The sequence below is a fragment of the Jaculus jaculus genome, chromosome 16 (assembly GCF_020740685.1).
Source record: "Jaculus jaculus isolate mJacJac1 chromosome 16, mJacJac1.mat.Y.cur, whole genome shotgun sequence".
Taxonomy (NCBI): Eukaryota; Metazoa; Chordata; class Mammalia; order Rodentia; family Dipodidae; genus Jaculus; species Jaculus jaculus.
In genome coordinates this window covers 57,982,493-58,008,078 of record NC_059117.1, presented here as the reverse complement: position 1 = coordinate 58,008,078, position 25,586 = coordinate 57,982,493, and the positions used below count along the sequence as shown (strand labels likewise).

The 25,586-nt window shown below is 39.9% G+C and overlaps 1 protein-coding gene across 7 annotated transcripts in view; it reads right to left on the bottom strand.

The window, feature by feature from the left end:
- Positions 1–1,349: 1,349 nt before the first annotated feature.
- The window catches only part of Ankrd28 (ankyrin repeat domain 28), a 168,740-nt gene continuing 144,503 nt past the window's right edge, over positions 1,350–25,586 (bottom strand). For all 7 annotated transcript variants that reach the window (XM_045135531.1, XM_045135530.1, XM_045135532.1 and 4 more), the window contains 14 exons: positions 20,387–20,498; positions 18,408–18,434; positions 17,974–18,048; positions 16,946–17,147; positions 14,878–14,965; positions 13,823–13,940; positions 13,520–13,739; positions 12,604–12,691; positions 12,435–12,518; positions 11,225–11,370; positions 10,054–10,136; positions 9,767–9,849; positions 8,101–8,192; positions 1,350–3,532 (listed from right to left, as the gene is read on the bottom strand). In XM_045135531.1, the coding sequence (XP_044991466.1) occupies positions 3,246–3,532; positions 8,101–8,192; positions 9,767–9,849; positions 10,054–10,136; positions 11,225–11,370; positions 12,435–12,518; positions 12,604–12,691; positions 13,520–13,739; positions 13,823–13,940; positions 14,878–14,965; positions 16,946–17,147; positions 17,974–18,048; positions 18,408–18,434; positions 20,387–20,498 (1,705 nt within the window). In that variant the 3' untranslated portion in view covers positions 1,350–3,245. The remainder of the gene's footprint in view (positions 3,533–8,100; positions 8,193–9,766; positions 9,850–10,053; positions 10,137–11,224; positions 11,371–12,434; positions 12,519–12,603; positions 12,692–13,519; positions 13,740–13,822; positions 13,941–14,877; positions 14,966–16,945; positions 17,148–17,973; positions 18,049–18,407; positions 18,435–20,386; positions 20,499–25,586) is intronic.

Genomic DNA, 25,586 nt, shown 5'->3' with positions numbered 1-25,586 from the left:
ACGCCCAGCTCATTTCTTTCTTTCTTTCTTTCTTTTTTTTTTTAAAGATGAAAGCTAGAGTCAGATGCTGTGGCACACACTTGTAATCCTGGTATTTGGAAGGCTGAGGCAGAAGGATCTGGAAGGAGTTCAAGGCCAATCTCACAAAACCCACAATAAACAAACAATCAAACAAAAAGCACAGCAAAAACTTGACTAAAAACTTGTTATACCTGAACACTAGACATTTTAAGGGAAAAATTATGTGTAAAAAAGAAAGACACTTGATTTGTTGCATTAAAAAACTTTATTTCATTGAAAAGATCCAATGTAGTAAGCCAAATTAAACCCCAAATTTACAGCTACATTTAGAGATCTCCTGAACTAAATGGCACTGTGTTGACTCTCTTGTAAAGGAGGTCATTAGCTATTACCACTATTTCTCCAAAGTTGTTTCTGAGCAAAAGCTGGCATAATTAAGATATACATCAGATATTTCAGATGTCACCTTTCATGCACAAGTTAAAGAAAGCTATCAGGCTTTCCCCCTTCCATGTGAAGATAAACACTACAGAACAGGGCCTGAATGCTTCTGACATAGTAGGTATGACTATAAAGTAACTCACTGTGTACTGTGTCCATTCATCCAAAAGTCCTTGTACTTGCACCAAATTCTGGTGGTGTTCAACACCAGATACCAATATCTGGGACAGTACTTCTGGATCCCCTCATCGAGTGCCAACCAAAGAACTGGGCTGTTCAAAGCTACTGTGGGCAAAGGGACTGCTTTCCCAGTAGGCTGGTGACAGCCAAGAACCACTTCCCACATGTTTTTAGCTCGTCACATCATTTTTTACATAGTGATGGAGGATCTAAGTTCTGGCATATATGAGGGTAAATTAAAAAAATGAGTTTGTTACTTTATAGCTACACCTTGGACTTCATTCCATGGGGTGTCTAATGAGTCCATCTGGAAATTACTTCAGCAAAGGAGTCAGGCAGCCTGTGAAAGAGAAGACATAGCAGAGGGTGGGAGATTCATCCTTCCAACACTGTCGTGGGGGAGGACAGAGCTGGGCCAAGGACAGAAGTTACCGGGAGGGAGGCTTCAGCTCCATCTAAGGAAGACCTTTCTAACACTTAGAGCTGCTCAACACCTGAATGGACTGCTTGGTGAGGTAGAGTCACTGGAAGTAGTCAAGGTGGAAAGATCGCCCTTGCAGAAGGGGCTCCTGCATTGTTAAGAGGTTAGACTGGATGAACCTCAGGTCTCTTTTCAATTCTGAGATTCTAGAAAATTCCCTCAGGGAATTCAGAAGAGAATTCCTAAAAGGAAAGAGAAAGCACACATATGGTATACTTTTAGAATGCTCTTGAGGTTTTTTTTTTTTTTAAAGGTACAATAGAAAATGTAGTCTACTGTCTTTAAAATGCATATTTACCTTCCTACCACTAATAATTAGGAAGGGTTCATTATGACTTCTTTATATTATAAAGAAAAGATGGAGATTATATTTATAATTTTTGTAAATATTTTAGAAAAAATCCTTAAAATCTAGTAGTCAATGCCCTAGAAACTTTATAGATTTTTTTTTTTAGGTAATATGCACAGATACAAATACATTATTCATTAAATACAACTCACATCTGTGTTTTATTATATTCTAAAATATACAGGAATCTTGATGTACTGAAAGAGTGCAAGTAAATACAGTATTCAAGCAGTCACTATTTCTATGTACATGCTCATTAATTCTTCAAAAAACCCACAAAATTATCAAATAGATCAAAATACTGTTCTGTGTTTCCACACTTTATATTCAGAAAAATCCAGCTGAGAATTTACAATGTCATAAACTTTCCAGTTTCACAATACAAAAAGAATAAAATGAAATTGGGTATCATTTTGTTGTGATTCATGGAACTTTACCCAGATCTACAGGTCTCCCCCACATGTGAAATAATTTTTATTGGGATAGTGACAGTTACAGTGAAAGCAGAAGCAGATAAAATGTGATTTAAAAGCCTAAATGTCAGCTTTTTCTCTCTACCACTGGAAAGGTAGTCTTTTGCAGGCAACCTCTCTCCAAGTGGTAACAAGTTACGTACATGCTACCCTACATCTGTATAGGAACTAAAGCCTTTAGTATGTTACTTTGTCCTTCCAAAAGACTTGATATCATGTTTACTTTCAAGTAACAAGGGTTTTTTTTTTTGATTCTTTACTTTTCAAAACTCAATGTTTAAAATAAATAACAAAAATCCTACAACCCCACCCACTGTGAAGGCACAAAAGGCCCCTAAGTGACAAAGGTGTACCATATCCAAAGCAGAGGTGACACTCCATCCATTCCCCAGGACCAGTTAGCTGCAATAGGGTGAAATCATCTATTTTTGACTTAATGAATTTTTTTTCCCTAGGAAATTCTTTACCTTTTTAAATAAAAAGTTTAAGTTTAAACCCAAACTACTGAATAATGGGCAAAAGCCTTGCCCCCAATCTACATCATATCTGGTTCACAGTATTTTCACCCATATTGCACTCAGTCAGCTGGTTTTCAATTCTACTATAAAAACTGGAATTTTAAAATTTTTATGTAAAAGAAAAAAATGTAAAAATACATCTGCTTTCTTTCATGGTTTAATACAGTATTGGAAGGCTTTCAGATGTTTGTATTTTTTTTTTTTTAAAAAATCAACATTTAAACTTCGGCTTCATTTTCAGAAACATGGAAGTTTGGTTTAGGTAATGTCTCATTTCACCTACTCCAGTTTCCACAAAATGGCATTGCAGTAAAAAAAATCTTTAAATCATTTGGTCCTTTGGCAATTTGGTGTGTACATAATGCCGACTGTACCAAATTTTTATTGCCTTTAAATTTAGCTGTCATTTTCTTGATAAAATTTAAATCTGCATGTCCTTATCTCTTCTTTTACAATAGTGTTGCTTGTGTAAGAAGGTTAGGGAGCACAGTGTCCCAATTTCTGGCACTGCAAAGCCGAATTAAACAATTTCACAAAGCAATCTGACATCAGTGTTTTCCTCTGGTCAAGTCATTATCAAGATTCTAGGAGTTCCTTTTGCAAAACTTGCCTTTAAGATTCTTCTTCTCAATGTCATCACATTTCTTACATTCCTTCTCTGTGAAGTCTTTCCTCAGGGTTGATCTGCATGTGAACAATTAAGTGCTTTCCCCCTGAAGGCTGGAAAAGCAGTTTGATGCTTCCATGACAGAACCCCTTCCTCAGGCCTCTGGCTTCACCTCTTAGTAGGTCTCCGAATCAGAGTCATTGAGCTCATCCACATCGGTGTATAAGTACTCTTGTTCCCCACCAACATTGTTGAAGCTGCAATAGGAGCTAGGTTCATTCCTCATGATAGGCAAGGCTTCAAAGCTGACAGTTTTTGAGGTGTTGGTATAACGGCTAACAGCATTGAATGTCAAGGATGATAAAGGACTAGTTGACGAGACAGGCATCATGATAGCCAAAATGAGAGCCAGGCAGTCAGCCACATCTTTATTGGGAGCACAGGCCAGAGCTGGGGTATAGCCTAGAATTCAAGATAAAAATGTAAAAATTATTATCCCATGACTCTACTAAGTATAAAGCAGAAAGTCCAAAGGACCTCAACTTTACACATAAATATATAGCTTATAGTAAATTCTTGAACCAGGATGATTCAAACTTTTTGATAAGCAGAAAAAGTAGCCAGGCATGGTGGTGCAAGCCTTTAAGCACTCGGGAGGCAGAGGTAGGAGAATTGCTGTGAGTTCAAGGCCACCCTGAGACTACAGAGTAAATTCCAGGACAGGCTGAGCTAGTGTGAGAGATACTACCTTGGGAAAAAAAAAGCCACAGAAATCTAGGGTAGAAGGAGCTCTTTCATATTAGACAACAGAAGAGGAAATTGAGGCCTACCTACAGAGGAACTCTTTCCCAAATTATCACAACTGATCCATATCCAACACAATTCTCAGAAAACATTGAACATTTTTAGAGTAAGAAAACAAACGCCAAACAAGCAAACCAACCAACCCACCCACCCACCCACCCACCAGAAATCAATCTTCCTTTAGAATGGTGAGCAGAGATTCACTGTTAATTCAGAGCACTTTAAATTAAGTCCTTACAAGCTGAGTAATCTAAATGTGTACTGTTACTCATAAGCTATATATTGAATAAATGACATAAAATTGTCAAATTAACTTTTCTTGGTGTGTGTGTGTGTCTCCACTGAAGAAAAACCCAGGTGGACATTTCCTTTATACTCTGATAATCGACCTTAGACATAAGGTCCCCCTTCCTCACCGCTATAATCAATCTATCAAGTATCGGTATAGCAAGCCAAGGAGGAACACTTTTACTGTGAATACTTTTTACTGTGGTTGGTATACAACCCACCCATGTGGAATGGAGTAGGAAAGAAGACTGAGAACATGCTGTATAGTGCCAAGTTTTACTTGTATCCATTTGAAATGCAATCAAACTGTTAATTAGCAGAATGACTTATCACAAAACAAGCATTTATATACAGCCATTGGCCAGGCTCTGGAAGAGAACATTACCAGCACACCAAGATTAGTCATTTTTTTAGCCTAGAAAATTGAGCCACAGAGTATATTTATTTTACATCTGGCTTCTTTTGCTTATTTATGTGTAACACCTAATACGGTCACACGCAACCACAGCGGGCTCGTTCTCACTGCTGCACAGTGTTTCATGCTGTGATGATAACCGAGCTTGCGGTTGTTTCCATTTCTACGTTTTTAAGTTTTCAAGGTAGAGTCTCACTTTAGTCTAGGCTGACCTGGAACTCGCTATGTAGTCTCAGGGTGGCCTCAAACTCAGGCCTGTTTCCATTTCTAAATATTTTCATTCATGGTATATTATCCTTGACAATAAAAATAAGTGTTTTTTCTTCTTACAAAATTGGCATTTTGTCAAGGGCCAAAGGGTACAGCTAACTGATGACCCTGCAGGATTGGCAGGAGTGACCAAAGGATGTGCATGTTTTCAATTAAACTGTTTTTATGCAAAATGACTAGGAGAGTGTTTCCCTGCCCATGTTTCTTTCAAAGGCTCCTTTGCACACCTCACGGTGCTGGCTGTGTTGCTCCTGCTGCCAGGAAGCAGGCGACCCATTCAACAAACCAAGGTGCCTTGCACATGTGGAGGTGGAGGACGGAAGCATCTCTTAGTGTTTTCCAATCAGAACATAACTAACAACAGACTCTTCTCGTGTGGTTGGCATGGTCAGCTAATAGGACACTGGAGAGGAGCAAACTCTTTGAGGACACTCGCTGCAAATCTAACATGCTCAGTGTACCCAAGAAAACCCAGCTATACAGAACTCATGCCATCAATGCAATGTAGCAGCAATGTAGGCCCAAGATGCACTGGCCCGTTCATTTTGTTTGTAGTCTTCCAGCATCATTGTTACCACCCCTGTTCTAGTGGAGAAATTTACAACTACCACTACAAGCAGTGATAAAACAAGAATGGTGCTTACTAAAAACCCATTTGGGCCACAACTACCATTCTTAATTATTTATTTGAGACACACAGACACACACACACACAGGGGAGGGGGGGAATGGATGTGCCAGGGCCTCCAGCCATTGCAAAGGAACCCCAGACACATGTGCCACCTTGTGCATTTGGCTTACATGGGGCCTGGAAAATTGAACCCGGGTCCTTAGGCTTCGCAGGCATGCACCTTAACCACTATTCCATCTCTTCAGCCCCACAATTACTATTCAACACCACAAAGTATGTTAGAAGATACCTAAGTAACCATTAATGACACTATTATTCTGTCCATTTCATAAAAGAATATATCATATATATTTTGAACACAGAACAGAGACCTGCATTATCAGTAAGTACAACTGGTTCAGTCGCTCATAATGTGGACAAATCTTATCATTAATGTTTTTAGCTCCTCATTTGGTGTGTATAAGTAGTTAATAGTTCCAGAAATGTCATTTACTGCTAATGAAAACCTCTTTTGAAACTAGTTAAGTCTGACTCTGTCTCTGTAGGTGCTATCTCCATCTCTATGGATTTCAAGATCTATCGATGCTACAGATCCCCAAATCTCTTTGTCCAATTTCCATTTTGTTTTTAGGCTTCAAATCCATAGATCTACTTGCTTACTTAAGAGTTTCCACTGAACTGTGTTCTTGGCTCAATGGATGACACCTTCATCAACATAAACTCGCTAACCCAGCAGGGACACAAAACCTTATGGCTTCTTCACCAAGTCCCAAACCTTTCTGACAACATACTTTTCAATCCCAGTGTCTCTTCCTCAATTCTGGCCACCATCTACATCTGTAACTCTCACATCCCTATTCCAGTCCTGATCCCCTTTCAGAAATGCCAGCTTTTAATGCTCAGACCCTTGTTAAGTGAACTAACGCTGGCCCTCTCCCAGCTTATAAGCTTCCTCTCCACTCCCACTGTCCTGGAATGCCTTCTCTAATCCTGTACGTAAGGGTTCAAGATCCTCTGATGTGCCTTCATTGTATCCCAACTTTACTCCAACTGGACAATGTCAGGTGCACTGTGATAGTCTGTCTGCTTCTGCTCATGCCTCTAGTCATGGGTGTAGACTGTGTTACTCCACAACACAACCCCAGAATTCAGCAGTGTCTGGCACATTTAACTATGCACCAAATATCCATGGAGCTCTTACTGTGTGCAGTATCTCTTCTAACACTGAAAATGAATGGGTGGGGGCATCTGGCATTGTTTGCAGTGGAAAGAGGCTTTGAGACATAGACACAGACAAACACACTCTCTTCTTTGTACTTATAAGCTCACATTTTTCTCAGGCAAACACCTTAGCCACTAAACTCTCTCTCCAGTCCCTAGCTCACATTTATTCTAATGGGGCAGACACACTATTGATTAAACAAAGTAAATCATATTCATTTGGTTAGAAGATAAGCTATGTGGACTAACGACAAAAACACAGGTTAAAAGGGTGGTGAGGTTAAGGTTCACAAAGATGAAATCTGAGCTGAGACTTGAAGCAGGTGATAGATTTAGTCAAAGAAACTTGGTGGCAGAGTGTTCCAGGCAGAGGTACAGCCAAAACAAATGTCATAATGCTGGCAATGAAGGAGCTGGTGGGCAGGGTGAAGTGAGAAGGGAGAGGAAAGGGAACGAATGCAGAAAGGTAATTTCAAGTGGAGTGCTTTCCCTGTCACTGGAAAAACTATGAGTAAAGTGATATTCAGAGGAGAGCAATCAAGGACAGGCGAGGTCAGCATACACTGAAGGTATGCATGGGGCATGAGAGAGGAATCAAGGACAGCTAAGATCAGTATTACTGGTAGGAGGGTAAATGTTTTGGGAAGTGTTGGAGGATTGGCAGGAGAAAGGGAGAGGGAGAGGGAGAGGGGAGGGAGGGAAGGAGGAAGGGACAAAGGATAAAGGGAGGAAGAAAACAGAGGGGAGGGAGTGAATGAGAACAGACAGTGACAGGGCCTTCAGCTACTGCAAATGAACTTCAGACATGGGCTACTTTGTGCAGCTGGCTCTACATGGGTACTAAGGAACTGAACCCAGGCCAGTAGGTTTTGCAAGCAAGTACCTTTAACTATTGAGCCATTTCCTCAGCCTCACCCCCAAAATGAGTTTTTAAGGTGCTGTTAAGTTAATGGAGGATGGAGCACATGCACAGCAATATACAAAGCCCTGGATGTGGCCTTAGCACCACAAATACAAGTGATATACTGAGAAGGAGTAACTGGTAATGTGATATTTATTCTCTGACAGGCTAATGAGGACAGGATCTAGTGCTGGATGGAAGGGCTGGCTGTGCATGTGAATAAGCCCATGTATGCTTAATTACAAGTTTCTGGCTACTAGGATAAGTAATAGTAGTGACCACATAGTAAACTGTGTAATAGAGGACATGTGAATTTAGAAGCTCATTAATGGGATGGAGATGGATTTTTCCTGTTTCTCTTGTCCTAAGTATCCTTCAATTCAGCTCTCTTCTTTGCTCAATAACAATTATTCAACTTTATTTACTATACTTCAAATATGAACCATCAAAACAGCAAACGTTCTAATAAGATGCTGGTTAAGAAAAAAGAATGTACTTACCATTTTCATCTACTGCAAGAACACTTGCTCCTTTTCCCAAGAGTTCTTGAACGACCATTGTTAGCCCATTTCGGGCAGCAACATGCAGAGGTCTGGGGAGGGAAAACTGTAGTTGTACACGTGTGCAGTGCATTCACACATATACATCTACCTGTCAAAGAGCATTCAACTAGCTGTGAAGACCTGGAGATAGCAACCTGAGACACCTAGTTCTTACAGCAATGCACGTGGGGCAGGGACAGAACTCTGTAGTAAGCTTTAGTCATGCAAACCCCCCTCCACCAAACCCCATTGGCACTCTCTTTCCAAGACTCCATGTTTCAAAAGATAGCCAATTTTTATTTATTTATTTGAGAGCGACAGACACAGAAAGACAGATAGAGGGAGAGAGAGAGAATGGGCACGCCAGGGCTTCCAGCCACTGCAAACGAACTCCAGACGCGTGCGCCCCCTTGTGCATCTGGCTAACGTGGGACCTGGGGAACCGAGCCTCGAACCGGGGTCCTTAGGCTTCACAGGCAAGCGCTTAACCGCTAAGCCATCTCTCCAGCCCCAGAAACTTTTTTTTGAGGTAGGGTTTCACTCCAGCCCAGGCTGACCTGGAACTCAACTCTGTAGTGCCAGGCTGGCTTCAAATTCATGGTGATCCTTCTACCTCTGCCTTCTAAGTGCTAGGATTAAAGGAGTGTACCACCATGCTCAGTAGAAACTACATTCTTATGTTGCTATTTTAAGGAATAAGGATGACAAATATATAATAAAAAGCATAAACTGTAGCAGAAGAAATTCTAATATCTTTGGAAACAGTTTACCAGTCCCATGACTGATTTTTGGTCCTTCAAGGGATTTGAATGGCTCCAGAATATGAACTACTAGCTTAAGTTTTTTCTTTGCCAAATGGATTTGGTAAGATGTGTCTGTCAATCTTGAGGCTCACATTAAGAGCTAGATACTTTATGAAACCTCTTGAAGCTCACTGATACACAAAGCTTCTCACCTCATTTACTACTCTTGCCAAGTAGCATTTTTCAGTTGATTTCCATAAAATACATACAATGGTACCACTCACTTTCCTTCAGAACGCATGCCATTAAGTAGGATGGGAAAAATTCATTGTCAATGTTGGAATGAAGTTTCAGTTCAATCGTTTTTTTTCCTTTTCTTTCTTTAGTAATGAGGCTTTTAATTGTGACGATTTCTAAAATAAGTTTTGTTGTAACAACTTGTCTTTTACTTTTTTTTTTCAAGGTAGGGTGTTGCTCTAAGCTCTGGCTGACCTGGAATGCACTACATAGTCTCAGGGTAGTCTTGAACTCACTGTAATCCTCCTATCTCTCTCTCGAGTACTGGGATTAAAAGCGTATACCACCATATCTGGCTCTTTCTTCTTTCTTTCTTTCCTTTTTGTTTTTTTGAGACAGGGTCTCACTCTAGTCCAGGAATTTACTCTGTGCTATCAGGCTGGCCTCAAACTCACAGTGATCCTTCTACTTCTGCCTCCTGCGTGCTGGCATTAAAGGCATGCACTACCACACCCAGCCAAAAAAGAAGGGAACATCCTGGTTCTTTTTTTGACCAGGTTCTGTGACTGAAGCCTACTCTACTGGTCATATTTAATTATCATTTTTTATAAAGATCATAAGGCTTATACACTCAAAGTACTCACGTTTGCAAGGCTGCGTTGGTTGCATTGATGAGGTTTCTATCTGTTATCTTTTCCAATATTAACAAGGCACTATTTTCATGACCCTAAAATTGTGACAAATAACTCTTAAAAACTTAGGCACTATTTTAAGCTCATGTTCTAAACTTAGGAAGTCAATAACCACCTCCCCCTCACCAAGAAACTTGATATAAGTAATCATTAGAGGTCTGGTCCCCCACCTGTGTTCCTTTTTAGTGCAGTGGAAAACTAATGTACAAGGAAAAGATATCCTTAAAATATGCATATACCTTGCCACAAGCCAAGTGAAGTGCGGTGTTTTTACTGCTGTCTTGTAAAGTCAGATCTGCGCTAGCACTGCTGACCAGCATCTCTGGGAGGAAAAAGGACATCAGTTCCTATGTCTATGAACACGTCTCTTAGCTTACCAATAACTCACTGCAGAGAAATGAAGACACAAAGCAGAAAACATCCCTCTTGCAAATATTTATGTCTATGAATATGTCTCTTAGATCACCAATATCTCACTGCAGAAAAATGAAGACATAAAGCAAAAGCGAGCTGTCCTGCAAATACTTACATGCAAGAAACACACTGTAATATGCAACATCAATACTAGATTGCCATAATTACGTGGAACTTTGATGCTGTTATATAAAGTACAGACAGCAGCAATGCTCGCTGAACTTCCCAAGCTGCTGTATGTGCTCTGGCATTACAATAACTTATTCAGCTCCCACAGCAATCCCCCAGAGTTAGCTATATTACTTTCCTCATTTCACAGGTGAAAAAAGCTGTGGCACACAGTCACTTAGGTAGACCGAGGACCAATGTTCACTAATCAATCATTAGGTTAAACTGCCTTGATATAAAGTTCACTCTTCAATTAGCACGGGCAAATAAAAACATGGTGTCCCCAAATGACAATGCGAACTGTAATCACGTAAAAGATTTTAAATCACAGGTAAAAGATTTTAAATCACAGGAGAGGTAAGATAATTAGTGGTCATTGAGGAGGCTTGGGAATCTGAGTTATTCACAAACAAGGCACACACAGAACAGAATCTTTAAACAGGTTCCTTTCCTCTTCTTTCACGAGCTAAGGTGTGTCATCTCACTACATGGCCAGAGCTGCCCTTGAGTTTGTGATTCTCTTGGCTCAGTCTCCTGAGTAGTTGGAATGCTAAGCCTGGATCTAAATACTTTCTTTTCTATCTATCTCTCCCCCCACCCCCAGGTAGGGTCTCACTCCAGCCCCAGGCTGACCTGGAATTCACTGTAGTCTCAGGGTAGCCTCAAACTCATGGTGATCCTCCTACCTCTGCTTCCTGAGTGCTGGAATTAAAGCTATGTGCCACCACACCCAGCATCTTTTTTTTTTTAAATAATTGAGACACTATATAGCTCAGCCTGGCCTTACACTTGTGGCCTGTCTTGCCCTCTTATGAATGGATTCTTTACCAACTGTATTTGTTTGTCCATTTTCTGCGGCCATCATTAGAGGTGTTTTTCCTGAAGAGTCCACAGAATTGACTTGAGCATTGTGGCTGAGTAGCAGCTGTAAGCACTCTACATGATCTGTGAAGGCAGCGGCATGGAGGGGAGTTCTGTGAGACAGACAAAAATGCATGACTAAGTCCCAACTGGAAAAATTATTCTTCATTTACGACAAGCATATTACAAGGGCTTATATACTAGGCTATAAAAACATTATCTAGATAAGAATAAGGTCAATGAACCTTACTAATTTCTACCACAGATAACTATAGTGTACATAATCTAAAAAGTCTTAATTCAAATATAACTAAAGTAAGGATCAATTATAAAGTTGCTAAAATATTTCATCATGAAAGAAAATTTGAAAGAACTAAGTGCTTACCCTCAAGCTACTTCTTATAGTTGTTAGATTTTTTTTTCAGGCTTTATTCTTATTTAGAAAACTGTTAATTTGTTAGCAATAATCTCTGTCTAAAAAATGTAATTCTTGGGCTGGAGAGATGGCTTAGAGGGTTAAGGTGCTTGCCTGCAAAGTTGAAGGACCCAGGTTCAATTGCCCAGGACCCACAAAAGGCAGATGCACAAGGTGGCACATGCATCTGGAGTTCATTTGCAGTGGTTGGAGGCCCTGATGTGCCCATTCTTGCTCTATCTGCCTCTTTCTCTCTTTCAAATAAATAAATAAGTAAAAATAATAAAAAAACGTAATTCTTAAAACAGGAGAGAAATCTTTACATTTTAAAGCAGTTTTAAAGAAAGGCAGATTGGTTAAAAACCACAAGTATAAATGGCTTATCTAATGTAAACAACTCACATTTGTAAATTCTATTTTCAATTAATTATGGCTTCTGTGCCAACTCCCAAACGTAAGGCTAGTAGTTAAACTTTTCTCTTGGGCTGGGGAGATGGCTCAGTGGTTAAAGTCGCTTGCAAAGCCTGATGGCCTAGGTTCTATTTCCCAGCACCCACCTAAAGACAGATGTACAAAGTGGCACATGGCTATGGAGTTTGTTTGCAGTGGCAAGAGGTCCTGGAGTACCAATACTTTCTCTCTTCCTGCTTCTCTCTCAAATAAATAAATTAAAATATCTACTTAAAAAATTCTCCTCCATAAAATATATATATAAATTCTCCTCCTGAGAACACTATTATATCCTATCAGCTGCTCACTTACCTTCCTTTTGAATCTGTAGCATTCACTACACCAGCACCTAATGTGTCAATGAGCATCTCAGCAGCACCTTCATTGTCATTGATCCTGACAAAGAAACAGGTGGTCACTTTCACAGCAAGTGTCTCTGAAAACCTTCACACAAAATCTGACTCTGGCTGGCTTTACTTACACAGCGCAATGCAGTGGGCTGAAAGCATTTCCGTCTGTTTTCTGGAAAACTTCCTGTTCTAAAAGAAGTTCTACACATGTTTCATGACCTAAATAGGTAAATAGGAACTAGGTATTAAAATCCAAGAAGATAATGACAAAAGTGTCAATTAGAACTTCTAAAAGGAAAAAGCCCAAGTTCTTATCTTCATCTCTGCTCTACTACAACCACTAGTCTCTACAGTTCCAGAAAATATGTAGGCATAGAGAGCTGCCTGCATACAAATAATCTTTTTTTTTCCTTTTTGGTTTCTCAAGATAGGGTCTTGCTCTAGTCCAGGCTGACTTCGAATTCACTGTCTCAGGCTGGCCTCAACTCATAGCAATCCTCCTACCTCAGCCTCCTGAATGCTGTGATTAAAGGCATGTGCCACCACGCCCAGCTAAATATTTTCTTTTTACAATGTAGATAGGATGTTTTGTTCTGCAACTTTCTTTTCAATTAAGAAATTGTATGTATCTTTTTTTTTTTTTTCTTCCGAGGTAGGGTCTCACTCTAGCCCAGGCTGACCTGGAATTCACTATGTAGTCTCAGGGTGGCCTTGAACTCACGGTGATCCTCCTACCTCTGCCTCCCAAGTGCTGGGATTAAAGGCGTGCGCCACCACGCCCGGCTGTATGTATCTTTTAAGATGTTCAAGTCTATAGATGATATGAGAAAAAAAACCCACTTCAATATGTTTCATTATGTAAATTAGTATAGATTATTGCTACAGAGTAGATTATTGCTAAGTTTCCTACTAACCTTACATTTCAGTCTGCCTTATTAATATACTACTACATTAACACCACAATGCATTGCTTCATCACAGCAAGTTGTTTCTACTCAATACCTAACAGGCACTCAATGCAGGTTTGGTTTCTATCTTATACTTAACCATTGTAGCAAGCCCAGTGAAGTGCTGTATATCCATGATTGTCTGCTATGGCTGGATTTGCATCCATAGATGCTGCTGACTGCAGAAGGGCTCCAAGAACTCCGATATGCCCACAGGCAGCTGACAAGTGTATAGGTGTCCGACCCCTGCTGTCTCGCAGTAAGCACTTAGCACCGTGTTGAAGTAATGCATCCACACATTCTTCATGGCCTGTAACTGCCTGTAAGAATAATTTGCATGTAGTTAAAAAGTATATTATAGTGGCCACTATGTGTCAACTTGAGTTAACTTAGTTTGGCTTACCCCTCTGTGCAACGCTGTCCTTCCCCACCTATCTTTGGCATCTACATTTGCTCCTTTGTTCAGTAGAGAGTACACACAGTCCGTGTGCCCATTGAGGACAGACAGCATAAGAGGTGTCCTGAGCAACAGGAGAAAATGGCTTTAGTTCTTTCACTCACAAAACTGCACTATATAAACAACAAATCACAAGAGACAGTAAGTGACACATTTCTATATAAATAATGTGACTGCTTATTTTCTACATATACCTTTAAAAAAAAAATTCCCCATAGTTTTTCTTAAATTATTTTATTTGATACCATTATTAGGCTCATACGTGACCTACCCCCTCCCCACTGACACCTCCTTGTTGAGGTATATGGGTCGTGCATTGTGGAGTTAGCCCCCAGTTATTGGTACGATAAATGTCTCTGCATATCATGACCCAACATGTGGCTCTGACATTCTTTCCACCCCCTCTTCTGCAAAATCTCCCAGAGCCATGTTGGGTTCATTTTTGGTCTGCTTCAGTGATGAGGTGTTGGGGGCCTCAGGGGCTCTGGCTCTCTGATTTGGTAGGCGTTGATTTTTCTCTGTGTTGGTCTCCTTCCCCCTTGTGCTGGTATCCGGTTCATCAGGAAAACAGCACCCTTGCTTGTTTTGCCAGTTTTCCTTAGTTTCAGCAGGGACCCTTTTGAGGTATGATGGGGTGGCTCTCTCCTTAGGATCTGCATCTTTCTTTCTTTCCCTGGGATTTGCAGGGCAGCTAGGCGGTCGCCCTGTTGGCTGGAAGGCCTAAATATGCCTTTTTGTCATGTAATTTTAGGTGTATTTCAACTTAAAATTCTATGTTTGTTCTTACTCAGTTAAAAACTGTAACAGATTTATTCAAATATAGGCCAAAGTATGTAGATTATACACTATTTTAATAGCAATTTAAAAGCTGGGTGTGGTGGTGCATGTCTTTAATCCAAGCATTAAAGAAGGCAAGGTAGTAGGATTGTGGGTTTCGGTCATCTGGGATTATACAGTGATATTCTGTCTTCAATAGTAACTTAAAAGTTATTCAAACTTACTGTCCATTTCCATCTTGGATATCTACTGCATTCTGTGGTTCTGCATTTCCTATTAGTAGTCGTAAGCATTCTGAATGACCATTTGTTGCTGTAAAGTAAAAATTTAAAAATAATTTTACACATAAGATAAAACAGACAATGTCCACCTTAGAACACATCTTTAAAAATACAATTCTGGGACAATTTCACTGAATTCAGTATGCAAGAATGAAAACCACATGTATAAATTAGTATCAGCTGATAAAAATTTTTCTTTCAATTTATTTATTTTGAAAGAGAAAGAGGGAAATAAGAGAGAAAATGGACATGCCAGGGTTAGGGAGAGAAACAGAATGGGTACCCAAGGACCTCTAGTCACTGCAAACAAACTCCAGACGCATGTGCCCCTTGTGCACCTGGCTTACGTGGCTACTGGGGAGGATTGAACCTGGGTCCTTAGGCTTCACAGGCAAATACCTTAACCACTAAGCCATCTTTCCTGCCCAATTTTCTCTCTATTTTTTTGAGTGTTACATGCAGTGTGCACAGATGTGTGTAGAAATATATGTGGAGGCCGGAGGTTGACATTGAGTGTCTTCTGCTATCACTTTCCACTTCAGTTACCAGACAGGGTCTCTCACTGGAACCCAGAACCTCACAGATTTGCTGTCTAGCTAGTCAGCATGCCCCAGAGATCCCCTATGCCCACCTGGCATTGACGTGGGTGCTGGGGATCTGAAATCAGGTTCTAGCGCTCATGCAGCAAGCACTGTATGCACTAAGCCATCTCCCCAGCCCCTTGGCACTTTTAAATCTGACAATGAATAAACTCCCCTCCCCCACCCTGCCATAGAAAGCTCTTACAGTATGTTAAATTCCTGCAAAATTCAGGAGCTGCAATATTAATAATAAAGACTAAAGCTTAAGGAAATATATAAGCTACAAATGATGAAGAAAGATTTTTCAGTATTTCTAATTCTCTTCTCTTTTTTTTGTTTCCTTTTTTATTCCTAATTTTAAAAGATGACAAAACTAGGTAAAACAAGCTAAGTACCTAATATTCTACAGTTTTTCTTTTTTTTAAAAGATAACAGGCTCTCTAGCCCAGGCTGGCCTCAAAGTCACTATGTACACAAGGATGATCTTGAACTTTACATCCTTCTAGCTCCATTTTCAAGTGCTAGGATCACAGGTACACCTGGTTTATTGGGTGCTGGAGATTAAACCCAGGGTTACATGCATTCTAGGAATGAACTTTCATGATTGAACTATGTCCCCAGGCCTTCTATGGTATTTTTTTTTACAGCCATATTAATTTCTAATACTTATTAAAACCTATGGCTCAAAATCTCTTCTGCCACTTCCACTCAATCTGTTTGCTAAACTTAGCAGCTCTCACAAGTTTTTTAATTATGAATGGGGTGGTGGTGGTGGCTCAAGGAGATATAATTTGGCCCAACATTATAACAATCAAACTTATTTATATTAAGAGCACAGTAGCTACTGATGAATGTTTGTGGGATTTAAGTTCACTAAACAAACACCATGCATACTATTACTCTATAAATACAGACTAAGTGAAATAAATCTAATAAAATAAAGAAAGCCACTTTGAACTAAGAAAAATACTAGGCTGAGATTTCTTCAACTATACCAGTCTTAGTTATTGAAAATAATCTACCTTGTAGTAATTCTTGCTGTGAACTCATCATCTAGTGATACATAGCTGGTATCAACTCATTTCAATGACATAACCCCTCACTCTCATTGACCAATCTTTTCCCACATTTAAGTAACTTGGTTACCAACCCTTTCATTTTTCATACATCAGCAACACACTAAAATTACAACATAGGGTTCTTGTACAAGTTTGGGTGCTCTATAAATTCTAAGTGATTAATATAGTACAATGGTAAAATAAGTAAAAATGATAATCTGTTGTTAAATGAAATCACACGTAAATCTAAAATAACTTCCAAAAGAAAGCAAAGACTACTGCACTATTTTGTGCCAATCTAGTACATTGCCAGCAGTAGTATAAAGAAGGTATTATGATGGAAGCAGTGATTAACTGTAATCTTTGGCATACCTGCAGCATGGATAGGTGTTCTCTTCAAAATGTAATCTTTCACCAATATGGAGGCTCCCTGATTAATAAGTACATCCACACATTCAACATGGCCTTTAAATGCGGCAAGATCTAAGGGTGTTCTTCCACTACTGTTTCTTACGTCAAGATCTAACAAAGACTGTACCAACACTTCCAGTGCTTGATGGTGACCGTGATAGGCCTAGAAATTAAAAAATAAATTTTGAAACATACATATTTAGATTGGGTTCCCAAGTGTGTTTCTTTTCTTCTCTTCTCTCCTTCCCTCCCTTTATTTTGTGGTTCTGGGGATGGAATCTAGGGTGTTATGCATACCGGGCAAGAGCTCCTACCACTGTGCTACACCTCTAGCCCCACTCCTCCTTGGTACTTTATATAAAGCAAAGTTATCTACACATTATTACTACATTTGGGATAATACAAACTTCTATTTTGGGAATTCATTAAGTTGGCCATAGATTTTTTTGTGTGTGTCCCCTTTAAAAACATAGCAAGCTACCCTATTAGGGAACAGATACTCTGTAAATAATAAAAGTTCAAAGGATAGGTGATCTTTTCACAAATACACAAGGACTACTTCCTGGCAGACATTTAACAGATGAACTTACTAAGTTTTGATTACAAGTCTATGATCCCAAAGAATATGCTTTTTTTTCAAAAAAAAAAAATTTGTACTTAAAAAAAAATTTTTTTTTTGAGGTAAGGTCTCACTATAGCCTAGGCTGACCTGGAATTCACTATGTAGTCTCAGTGATTCTCCTACCTACCTCTGCCTCCCAAGTACTGGGATAAAGGTGTGTGCCACCACACACCTGGCCAAATCACGTGCTCTTAATCACAGTTCAATGCATTAAAGAATGCTCTGAATTAAAAAAGTTCTTAAAAAGTTTTAATTCCATGATAACTACCACACGGATCCAATGCTCAGGGTTTAAGCTGGAGTCAACACAGATATTAGACATTCTTAGCAGACCAGGCCTCAAGCTGGCTCTGAAGGCAGTACTCACAGCCAAGTGTAAAGGGCTTATTGTTACTCTATTGTCTGAGTCATTCAGCATATCTGTCCCCGAGGTTTCCATTAACTGAAGAAAAGAAAAGAAAAAAGAGGCATTTAAAAATGTTGGAATGATACTTTCAGATTTGTTACAGCAGTCAGCCCTTCCATCCCTCATTCAAATTCACTTGGAGTGTAAGTTGACAACTCGGCAAGCACACACAATATGATCATCACAAAAGTGCGCTGAGAACTACAGACTTGAGAGCTGTCAAAGGTTATGTACTAAGAAATGTTCTTCAACTTTCGTTAAGTAAACACCTCCTCTACACATACTTCTGTCACTATCTTTGCTCTGAGGGATATGTGAAAATACACACATTCTGTTCTACTGAATGCAAAGAAATAGTTTATTTTGAGTAGTAGTGGAAATCAGCTAGTACTTACAACATCTAAAGGAGTTTCACTTGCAATCTGAAACAAAGGTTAAAGACAAAAACAAACAAGTTTAGGAAGTATTCACATTTATTAGTTCATAATGTGTAACATCTTTATTTACATAGAACTTTGTTTGAAAACTGTGTTTCCTTTGTTGCCAAAATTAAGCCTTTTTACATAAGTGATTATATGTGTGGCAGTTTGAATAGATGGCCCCCAATAAATCCAGTGTTTTATTAGTTTATAGTTTGGATCTGCAGCCACCTGGCTGGAGGAGGTGTCACTGGGTTGATCTTAAGGTGTGGTGGTGGGTTTGAAATTCCAATCTAAAGATAGGCAAAGTGCCTAGTTCCACCTGGAGTTCCTGAATGTGCTGTGTGGCTTTTGGCTTGTGGCTTCTCTCTCTCTCTGCTTGGACCTGTGAAAACAGACCAGCTCCTTTGGCCATTATGGAACTTCCCCTGACTCTGTAAGCTTCAATAAATATTCTTTCTTCCATAACTGTGCCTGGTTTGGAAGTTCATCTCAGCAAACCTGAAGCTGTCTACTATACCATGCATGAAGTTCTAAGATTTTATTCTACAGAATACAGTGACCTAAGAAAATGAGATACTTAAGTAGCAGTACTTTAAATAGTATATTAAATGTGTTAATTTTTTCCCCCTAGCTTTTGTATTTACCTGCCTCAATGAGAAGTAGAGTTTACTATAACTTACAAGTACATATAAGGGAACCTTTAATATGAGGCATGTTACACAGGAATATATTTTATTTATTTTTTCAAAACTTTTGTTGTTGTTGTTGTTTATTCTTATTTGAGTGCGCCAGGACCTCCAGCCACTGTAAATGAACTCGAGACACGTGCGCCCCCTTGTGCATCTGGCTAACGTGGGTCCTGGGGAATCGAACCTCAAACCTGGGTCCTTAGGCTTCATAGGCAAGCACTTAACTGCTAAGTCATCTCTCCAGCCCAGAAATGTTTTTAACTTGTTCTTTTCTTTCTGATTAGGCAAAGTAGGGTTCTGAATGGTATATACAATACAGGATGACACTATAGTTGAAGTTCCAGAATTCCCTAAGCATATAGAGAAAATTTTCCTCTCACAGTGGTCTTTATTTCTCTCAAAAGATATAGTTACAGCTTTTATTTTTAGAAATTTATGGAAAACACTGGTTTAAAGAAGCAGAAATAAACACAGTAGACATAGAAGTGGAATGATTTGGAGGACTTGGGTGGTGAGGATTTAGTTCTTGCCTAGTACACACAAAGCTTTGGGTTTGATGCCAGCACTACGTAGACTGTAGCCTGTAATCCCGGCACTCAGAAGGTAGAGAAAGTAGGATCAGAATTTCAAGGTCATCCTCAGCTACACAGTGAGTTTAAGATGAACTTGAGCTAACACAAGGCCCTTTCACAAAACCAAAAAGAACAGGAAAGAGAAGTGGTTGGAGGGATGGGGGAGAAAGGAGGAGGAGGGAGGAGGGAGAGAGGGACATACAGTGACATAGACATAATGAACCCAAGAATATTAAAGTACTCCTCAGAGATTTACTTCACTGTTTTGTGAGACAGGGTCTCACTATGTGGACTCAAGCCATCCTCCTTCCTCAGCATCCCAAGAAGCTGGGACTACATGTGTGCACTAGTGTGTGTGATATCTCCCTCCCCTTTTCCCTGCTTTTCTAAAACAGCATCTCACAGTGTAGTTCAGCCTAGCCTGGAACTCACCATTTTCTTGTTTTTACCTTCCAGTACTAGGATTACAGGTGTGCATCACCACCCTGGGCTTGGACGTTTAATAGTCTCCTTTCTTTTTCACAAGGAAAGGGGATGAGAGATTTCTTGTTGAAGCAAGTATGAATTTTAAGAAGTATATGGAGTTTGAAAATATTACAAAAAGCAAAACTGACATCTGTTTCCTGAGCCATTTATTCTCACTTTCGCAACATGACTAGACTACACATTCATAAGAACTCAGGAGTCTTACCAGCTGAAGACATAGACGGTGGCCATATGCAGCTGAATAATGTACTGCGTTGTATCCTTGTTTGTCCCGGATACCTGGATTTGCATCATTTCTCAGTAAGTATTCCAGGCACCTATATACAATAACAGCATATGGAAAAGTCTAAATCTTGCATTTAACAATAGTGGTTAAAAACTGATCATTTTCCTTCTTCTGTTTTTCAAATTTTATTCACATTTTATGGTTTTCATGTTTATATAGCTATTTGTATGACAGAAAAAAAATTAAAAAGCAAAAACACATGGATTTAGAAGGTATTAAAACCATATATAGGGGCTGGAGAGATGGCTTAGCAGTTAAGCGCCTGCCTGTGAAGCCTAAGGACTCTGGCTCGAGGCTTGATTCCCCAGGACCTATGTAAGCCAGATGCACAAGGTGGCACATGCATCTGGAGTTCCTTTGCAGGGGGTTGGAGGCCTTGGTGCGACAATTCTCTCTCTCTCTATCTGTCTGTCTGTCCCTCTCAAAAAAAGAAATAAAAATAAACAAAACAAATAGCTTCTAATTTCAAGGATATTATCTTATGGTAATCTAATGGTTAGTTTTTTGTTACAAAAATTTGAACAAGTTATGAAAGTTTTACATAGTTGCAAAAATCTTATAAAGGGGCTGGGCGTGGTGGCGCACGCCTTTAATCCCAGCACTTGGGAGGCAGAGGTAGGAGGATTGCCGTGAGTTCAAGGCTACCCTGAGACTACATAGTGAATTCCAGGTCAGCCTGGGCTAGAGTGAGACCCTACCTCAAAAAAAAACCAAAAAAAAAAAAATCTTATAAAGAATAAATCTTATGAGGAAGGATTTTCACATAAATTAGATTGGATATATCCAAATGGTTGTAAGATTTTTCTAGTTTGTATAAGTTTTTTTTTTTTTTTTTTTTAATTGGGAGCTGGAAAGATGGCTTAGCAGTTTATAGACACTTGCCTGTGGACAGGCTTTATGTCTGTGGCTCCTGACCTAAGACACACATAGTTTACAAAAAACAACAGAACTGATGCAGACACATGAGTTTGAAAGAAACTCAACAGTGAGAACAGTTTGCCCAGGACTGTTTGATTTAAATTAGAACCAGAAAACAGAAGGCTCTTATAATGTCTTTAAGTGGCTTGGTATGGTGGCGCATGCCTTTAATCCTAGCACTTGGGAGGCAGAGGAGAGTTTGAGGCCACCCTGAGACTACATGGTAAATTTCACGTCAGCGTGGGCTAGACCAAGATCCTACCTTGAAAAATCAAAAAAGAAAAAATACCAAAAAAGAAAAAAATGGAAAAAAAAAGCCATCAAAGCCTGCGAAGCTTAAGGATCCAGGTTCATACCCCAGTACCCATGTAAGCCAAATGCAGAGTGGTGTATGTGTGCCTTGGCATTCTCTTCTTACTCCCCTCACTCTCTCAAATAATTTACACACACACACACACACACACTCTCACACACTCACATATATATAATTTGGTTTTCCAAGGTAGGGTCTCACTCTAGCCCAGGCTGACCTTGAACTCACAGAGATCCTCCTACCTCTGCCTCCCAAGTGCTGGGATTAAAGGCATGAACCACCATGCCTGGCAAATAAAAAAATATGTATTTTAAAATTTCTATTTGTTTATTTGAGAAAGACAGAAAATGAGTAAGGGCATGTCAAGGCCTCTTGCCTTTACAAATTCCAGACACGTGCCACTTTGTGTACCTTGTTATACATGGATACTGGGAAATGAGAACCAGGGCCTTCAGGATTTGCAAGCAAGTGCCTTTAACCACTGAACAACTCCAGCCCAGATTTTCTAGTTCTTTATGTTTAAAGCAACTTAGGCTTTCAATATTGGCCTTTTAACCAAGTTCTCAAAAGGGCTAACTTCAAAAGATTTAGCAAAACATCAAAATAACTGCTTGTGTTTTCTGTTAATTTTCTCAGACTTTTAAAACAAAGTTACTGTTTCCTAGGCATAAGAGGTCTGCCTAATTTCATTGGGTGATTGTGTCCCTGTATCTAGGTGGCCTAAATGCAGATGGTCTTAACAAAGAATTCATACAATTTTCTGGTGGAAATATTCTTTGCATGATGAAATCCATTATTTTGCACATTAATTTCAAGTTGTCACTATTTTAATTTTTTTTTTTTTTTTGAGGTAGGATCTTGCTCTAGTGCAGGCTGACCTGGAATTGACTATGTAGTCTCAGGGTGGCCTCGAACTTATGGCAATCTTTCTACCTCTGCCTCCGGAGTGCTGGGATTAAAGGCGTGTACCACCACACTTGGCTTAAGTAAAATTTTCTTGATACTTAAGTACATGTCATACCTTAGAGGTCAAACATGTTGCATTAGGAAAGATCATAAAATTGGTATCATGACAAAAACATAAATAAGACACCCACATCTGGTTCTAAAGTACTAAGACTGGGATTCTTCCAAAGGTTCTAAACTAGCTCAGAGGACAGGAGAGGCAAAGGAACTGTCTCAGGCAATATGTAAGCTGTTTGCAGGCTTCCTAGGTGCCAAAATTAGAGGACAATGTTTACCAGGATGCAGAAAAGGCATGAGATTTGTTAGAGGACTCATTCTAGGTACAAACAAGTCACTTAATAGCATTTACATGGGCACACCCATATCTCTCCCTTTAAAGCAAGTTCTCTAGATGTAAGGTTTTCCTTTCCTGACACCTGAGTACAAGGCAAACTCTATTAGTGGAACAAACTATTTTAAGATAACTCACTGATACATGAGTACCAAAGAAAATACTTATTTAAGGAAGCAAAACAAGTTCATGTTCACTTTCTGAAACAGCACCGAGTGGCTTTAATTTGGTAAAGCAAGGGCTATTTAATCAATCCTTTGGTCTTTTAAAAAATATTTATTTACAAGCGGAGGGGGGTGGAGAGGAGGAAGGGGAGAAGGAAGAAGGGAGAGGAAGGGGAAGGAGAGGAGGAAAAAGACAGGGGGCCGTAGGGGGATGAGGAGGAGGGGGAAAGAGGAGATGGTGATGATATATGGGCACGTCAGGGCTTCTAACTCCTGCAAACAAATTCCAGATGCATATGCCACTTTGTGGATCTGGCTTTATGTGGGTACTGGGAATTGAACCTGGGTCATTAAGCTTTGCAGGCAAATGCCTTAACTGCTGAGTAATCTCTCCAGCCCAGTCCTTTGGTCTTAAGATGATTCTTTCCACACTTCTGCCAAGCTCAAACACAGGGGCTAAAATATTGTGGCAATAATTTAACCTGAGTATTTATCATAATAATGAACTAAAAAATTACTTGATCTTGAAAATCTGGGTTACAATTTTAATTAGGAGACATCTAAGCAAACGTGCAACATTTGTTGAAGTGCACATAAAATACACGTCCTCCTACCACAAGTGTAAATCACATGTGTAAACCACATGTGTTCTTTCTGGGAATCATTACATTTCTAGAGCAAAGTGGTTCAAATGGGAGCAAGTATGGTGAGGAAATTAGACAATATCCAAGTAAGTATGGTAAAGATTAATTCTATCATCTATTGCTCATGATCCTCCTGCCTCACATTCTCCAAGGCTGAGATTACAGGCATGTGTGATTGCTCTATCATCTTCTGTCTTTTGAATATGCAAGTGTACTCCATGAATGTCTGAGCTAAAACTCTTCAAATGTTAAATGGCTGCTAACGATGGGGCTACTACGACAATTTAGAGCCCAGAGCAGACAGGTATGAGGCAAGCAGAGGGCACTGCCTGAGCCAGCCATGTCTGGGTCCCAGGTAGACCAGACTACCCTGTACTGTGGGGCTCTGGGGCTGGCTGGGCCTGCAGGTGCTTCTTTCAGTAGTGTGTTCTGTTGGATCCACGTGTGCTTGTTCCAGTATTATGTAATTGGGCAAAGTGAGAGAGCTTCAACTAGTCTAAGGGTGAACACACCTCAAACAGACTCCAAGAGTTTTAATCTGCAAACACAACTACTTTTCATATAAAACTTTTATTTATTTATTTATTTAGAGGTAGGTTCTCCCTCTAGCCGAGGCTGACGTGGAAATCACTAAGTAGTCTCAGGCTAGACCACAGCTTTCAGTGAGGCAGAACCTGCCAAGACACCGAACCTGCCAAGACCTTCCCCCTGGAGAGACCCAACCAGACCTTCAACTTTAAACACCTGATTAACACAAAATAATCAACCTACACGTATAGAAATAGAAAGGTTAGTGGTGGCTATCTCAAGAGTTTGTATGAGGATTTTTCCTTCTATATGATGTGTGTGTGTGTGTAGGCATGCACATGCATGAAAAGCACAATCCCAAAATGCTGAGTGTGGTGGTGCCTACCTTTAATCCTAGAAGTTGGGAGGCAGCAGGAGGAAGATTGCCCTGAGTTCAAGGCCAGCCTGAGACTACTTAGTGAATTCCAGCTCAGACTGGGCTAGAGCAAGACCCTACCTTACAAAACAAAACTAACAAATAAAAAGAAACAATCAAATGAAAGAGCAAAACACCCCCAATGGAAACCTCATTCTTTCCTCCTTTTCTTACCTATAGAGCATACAGGTATGCAGGAGACCCTCACTATCCTGCTCAAATCCAGTCCTACTCCTCTCAACTGGCATGTACTAAGACTGAATGTATGTATCTGTAATAAAAAACCATGTATTTGCTAGACTCTTTAAAAAACTTTTTTTTTGTTTATTTTTATTTATTTATTTGAGAGTGACAGACAGAGAGAGAGACAGAGAGAGAGAGGAGAGTTGGGCGTGCCAGGGCCTCCAGCCACTGCAAATGAACTCCAGACGTGTGCGCCCCTTTGTGCATCTGGCTAACTTGGGTCCTGGGGAATCGAGCCTTGAACCTGGGTTCTTAGGCTTCACAGGCAAGTGCTTAACCGCTAAGCCATCTCTCCAGCCCTTGCTGGACTCTTAACATTATGTGAACATGGAGATACTTCAGGGGACTTGCTGAGTCATGATCTCACATGATGCAAGCCATCAGGATGATGGGGTTGACTAGTAGACTGGGTTGGGAAAAACTTCCTATATTTTTCTTTTATTGTTTTAAAAATTTATTTATTTATTTATTTGACAGAGAGAGGGAGAGGGAGAAGGGGTGCACCAGGGCCTCCAGCCACTGCAAACGAACTCCAGATGCGTGCGCCCCCTTGTGCATCTGGCTAACGTGGTCCTTGGGGAGTCCAACCTGGGTCCT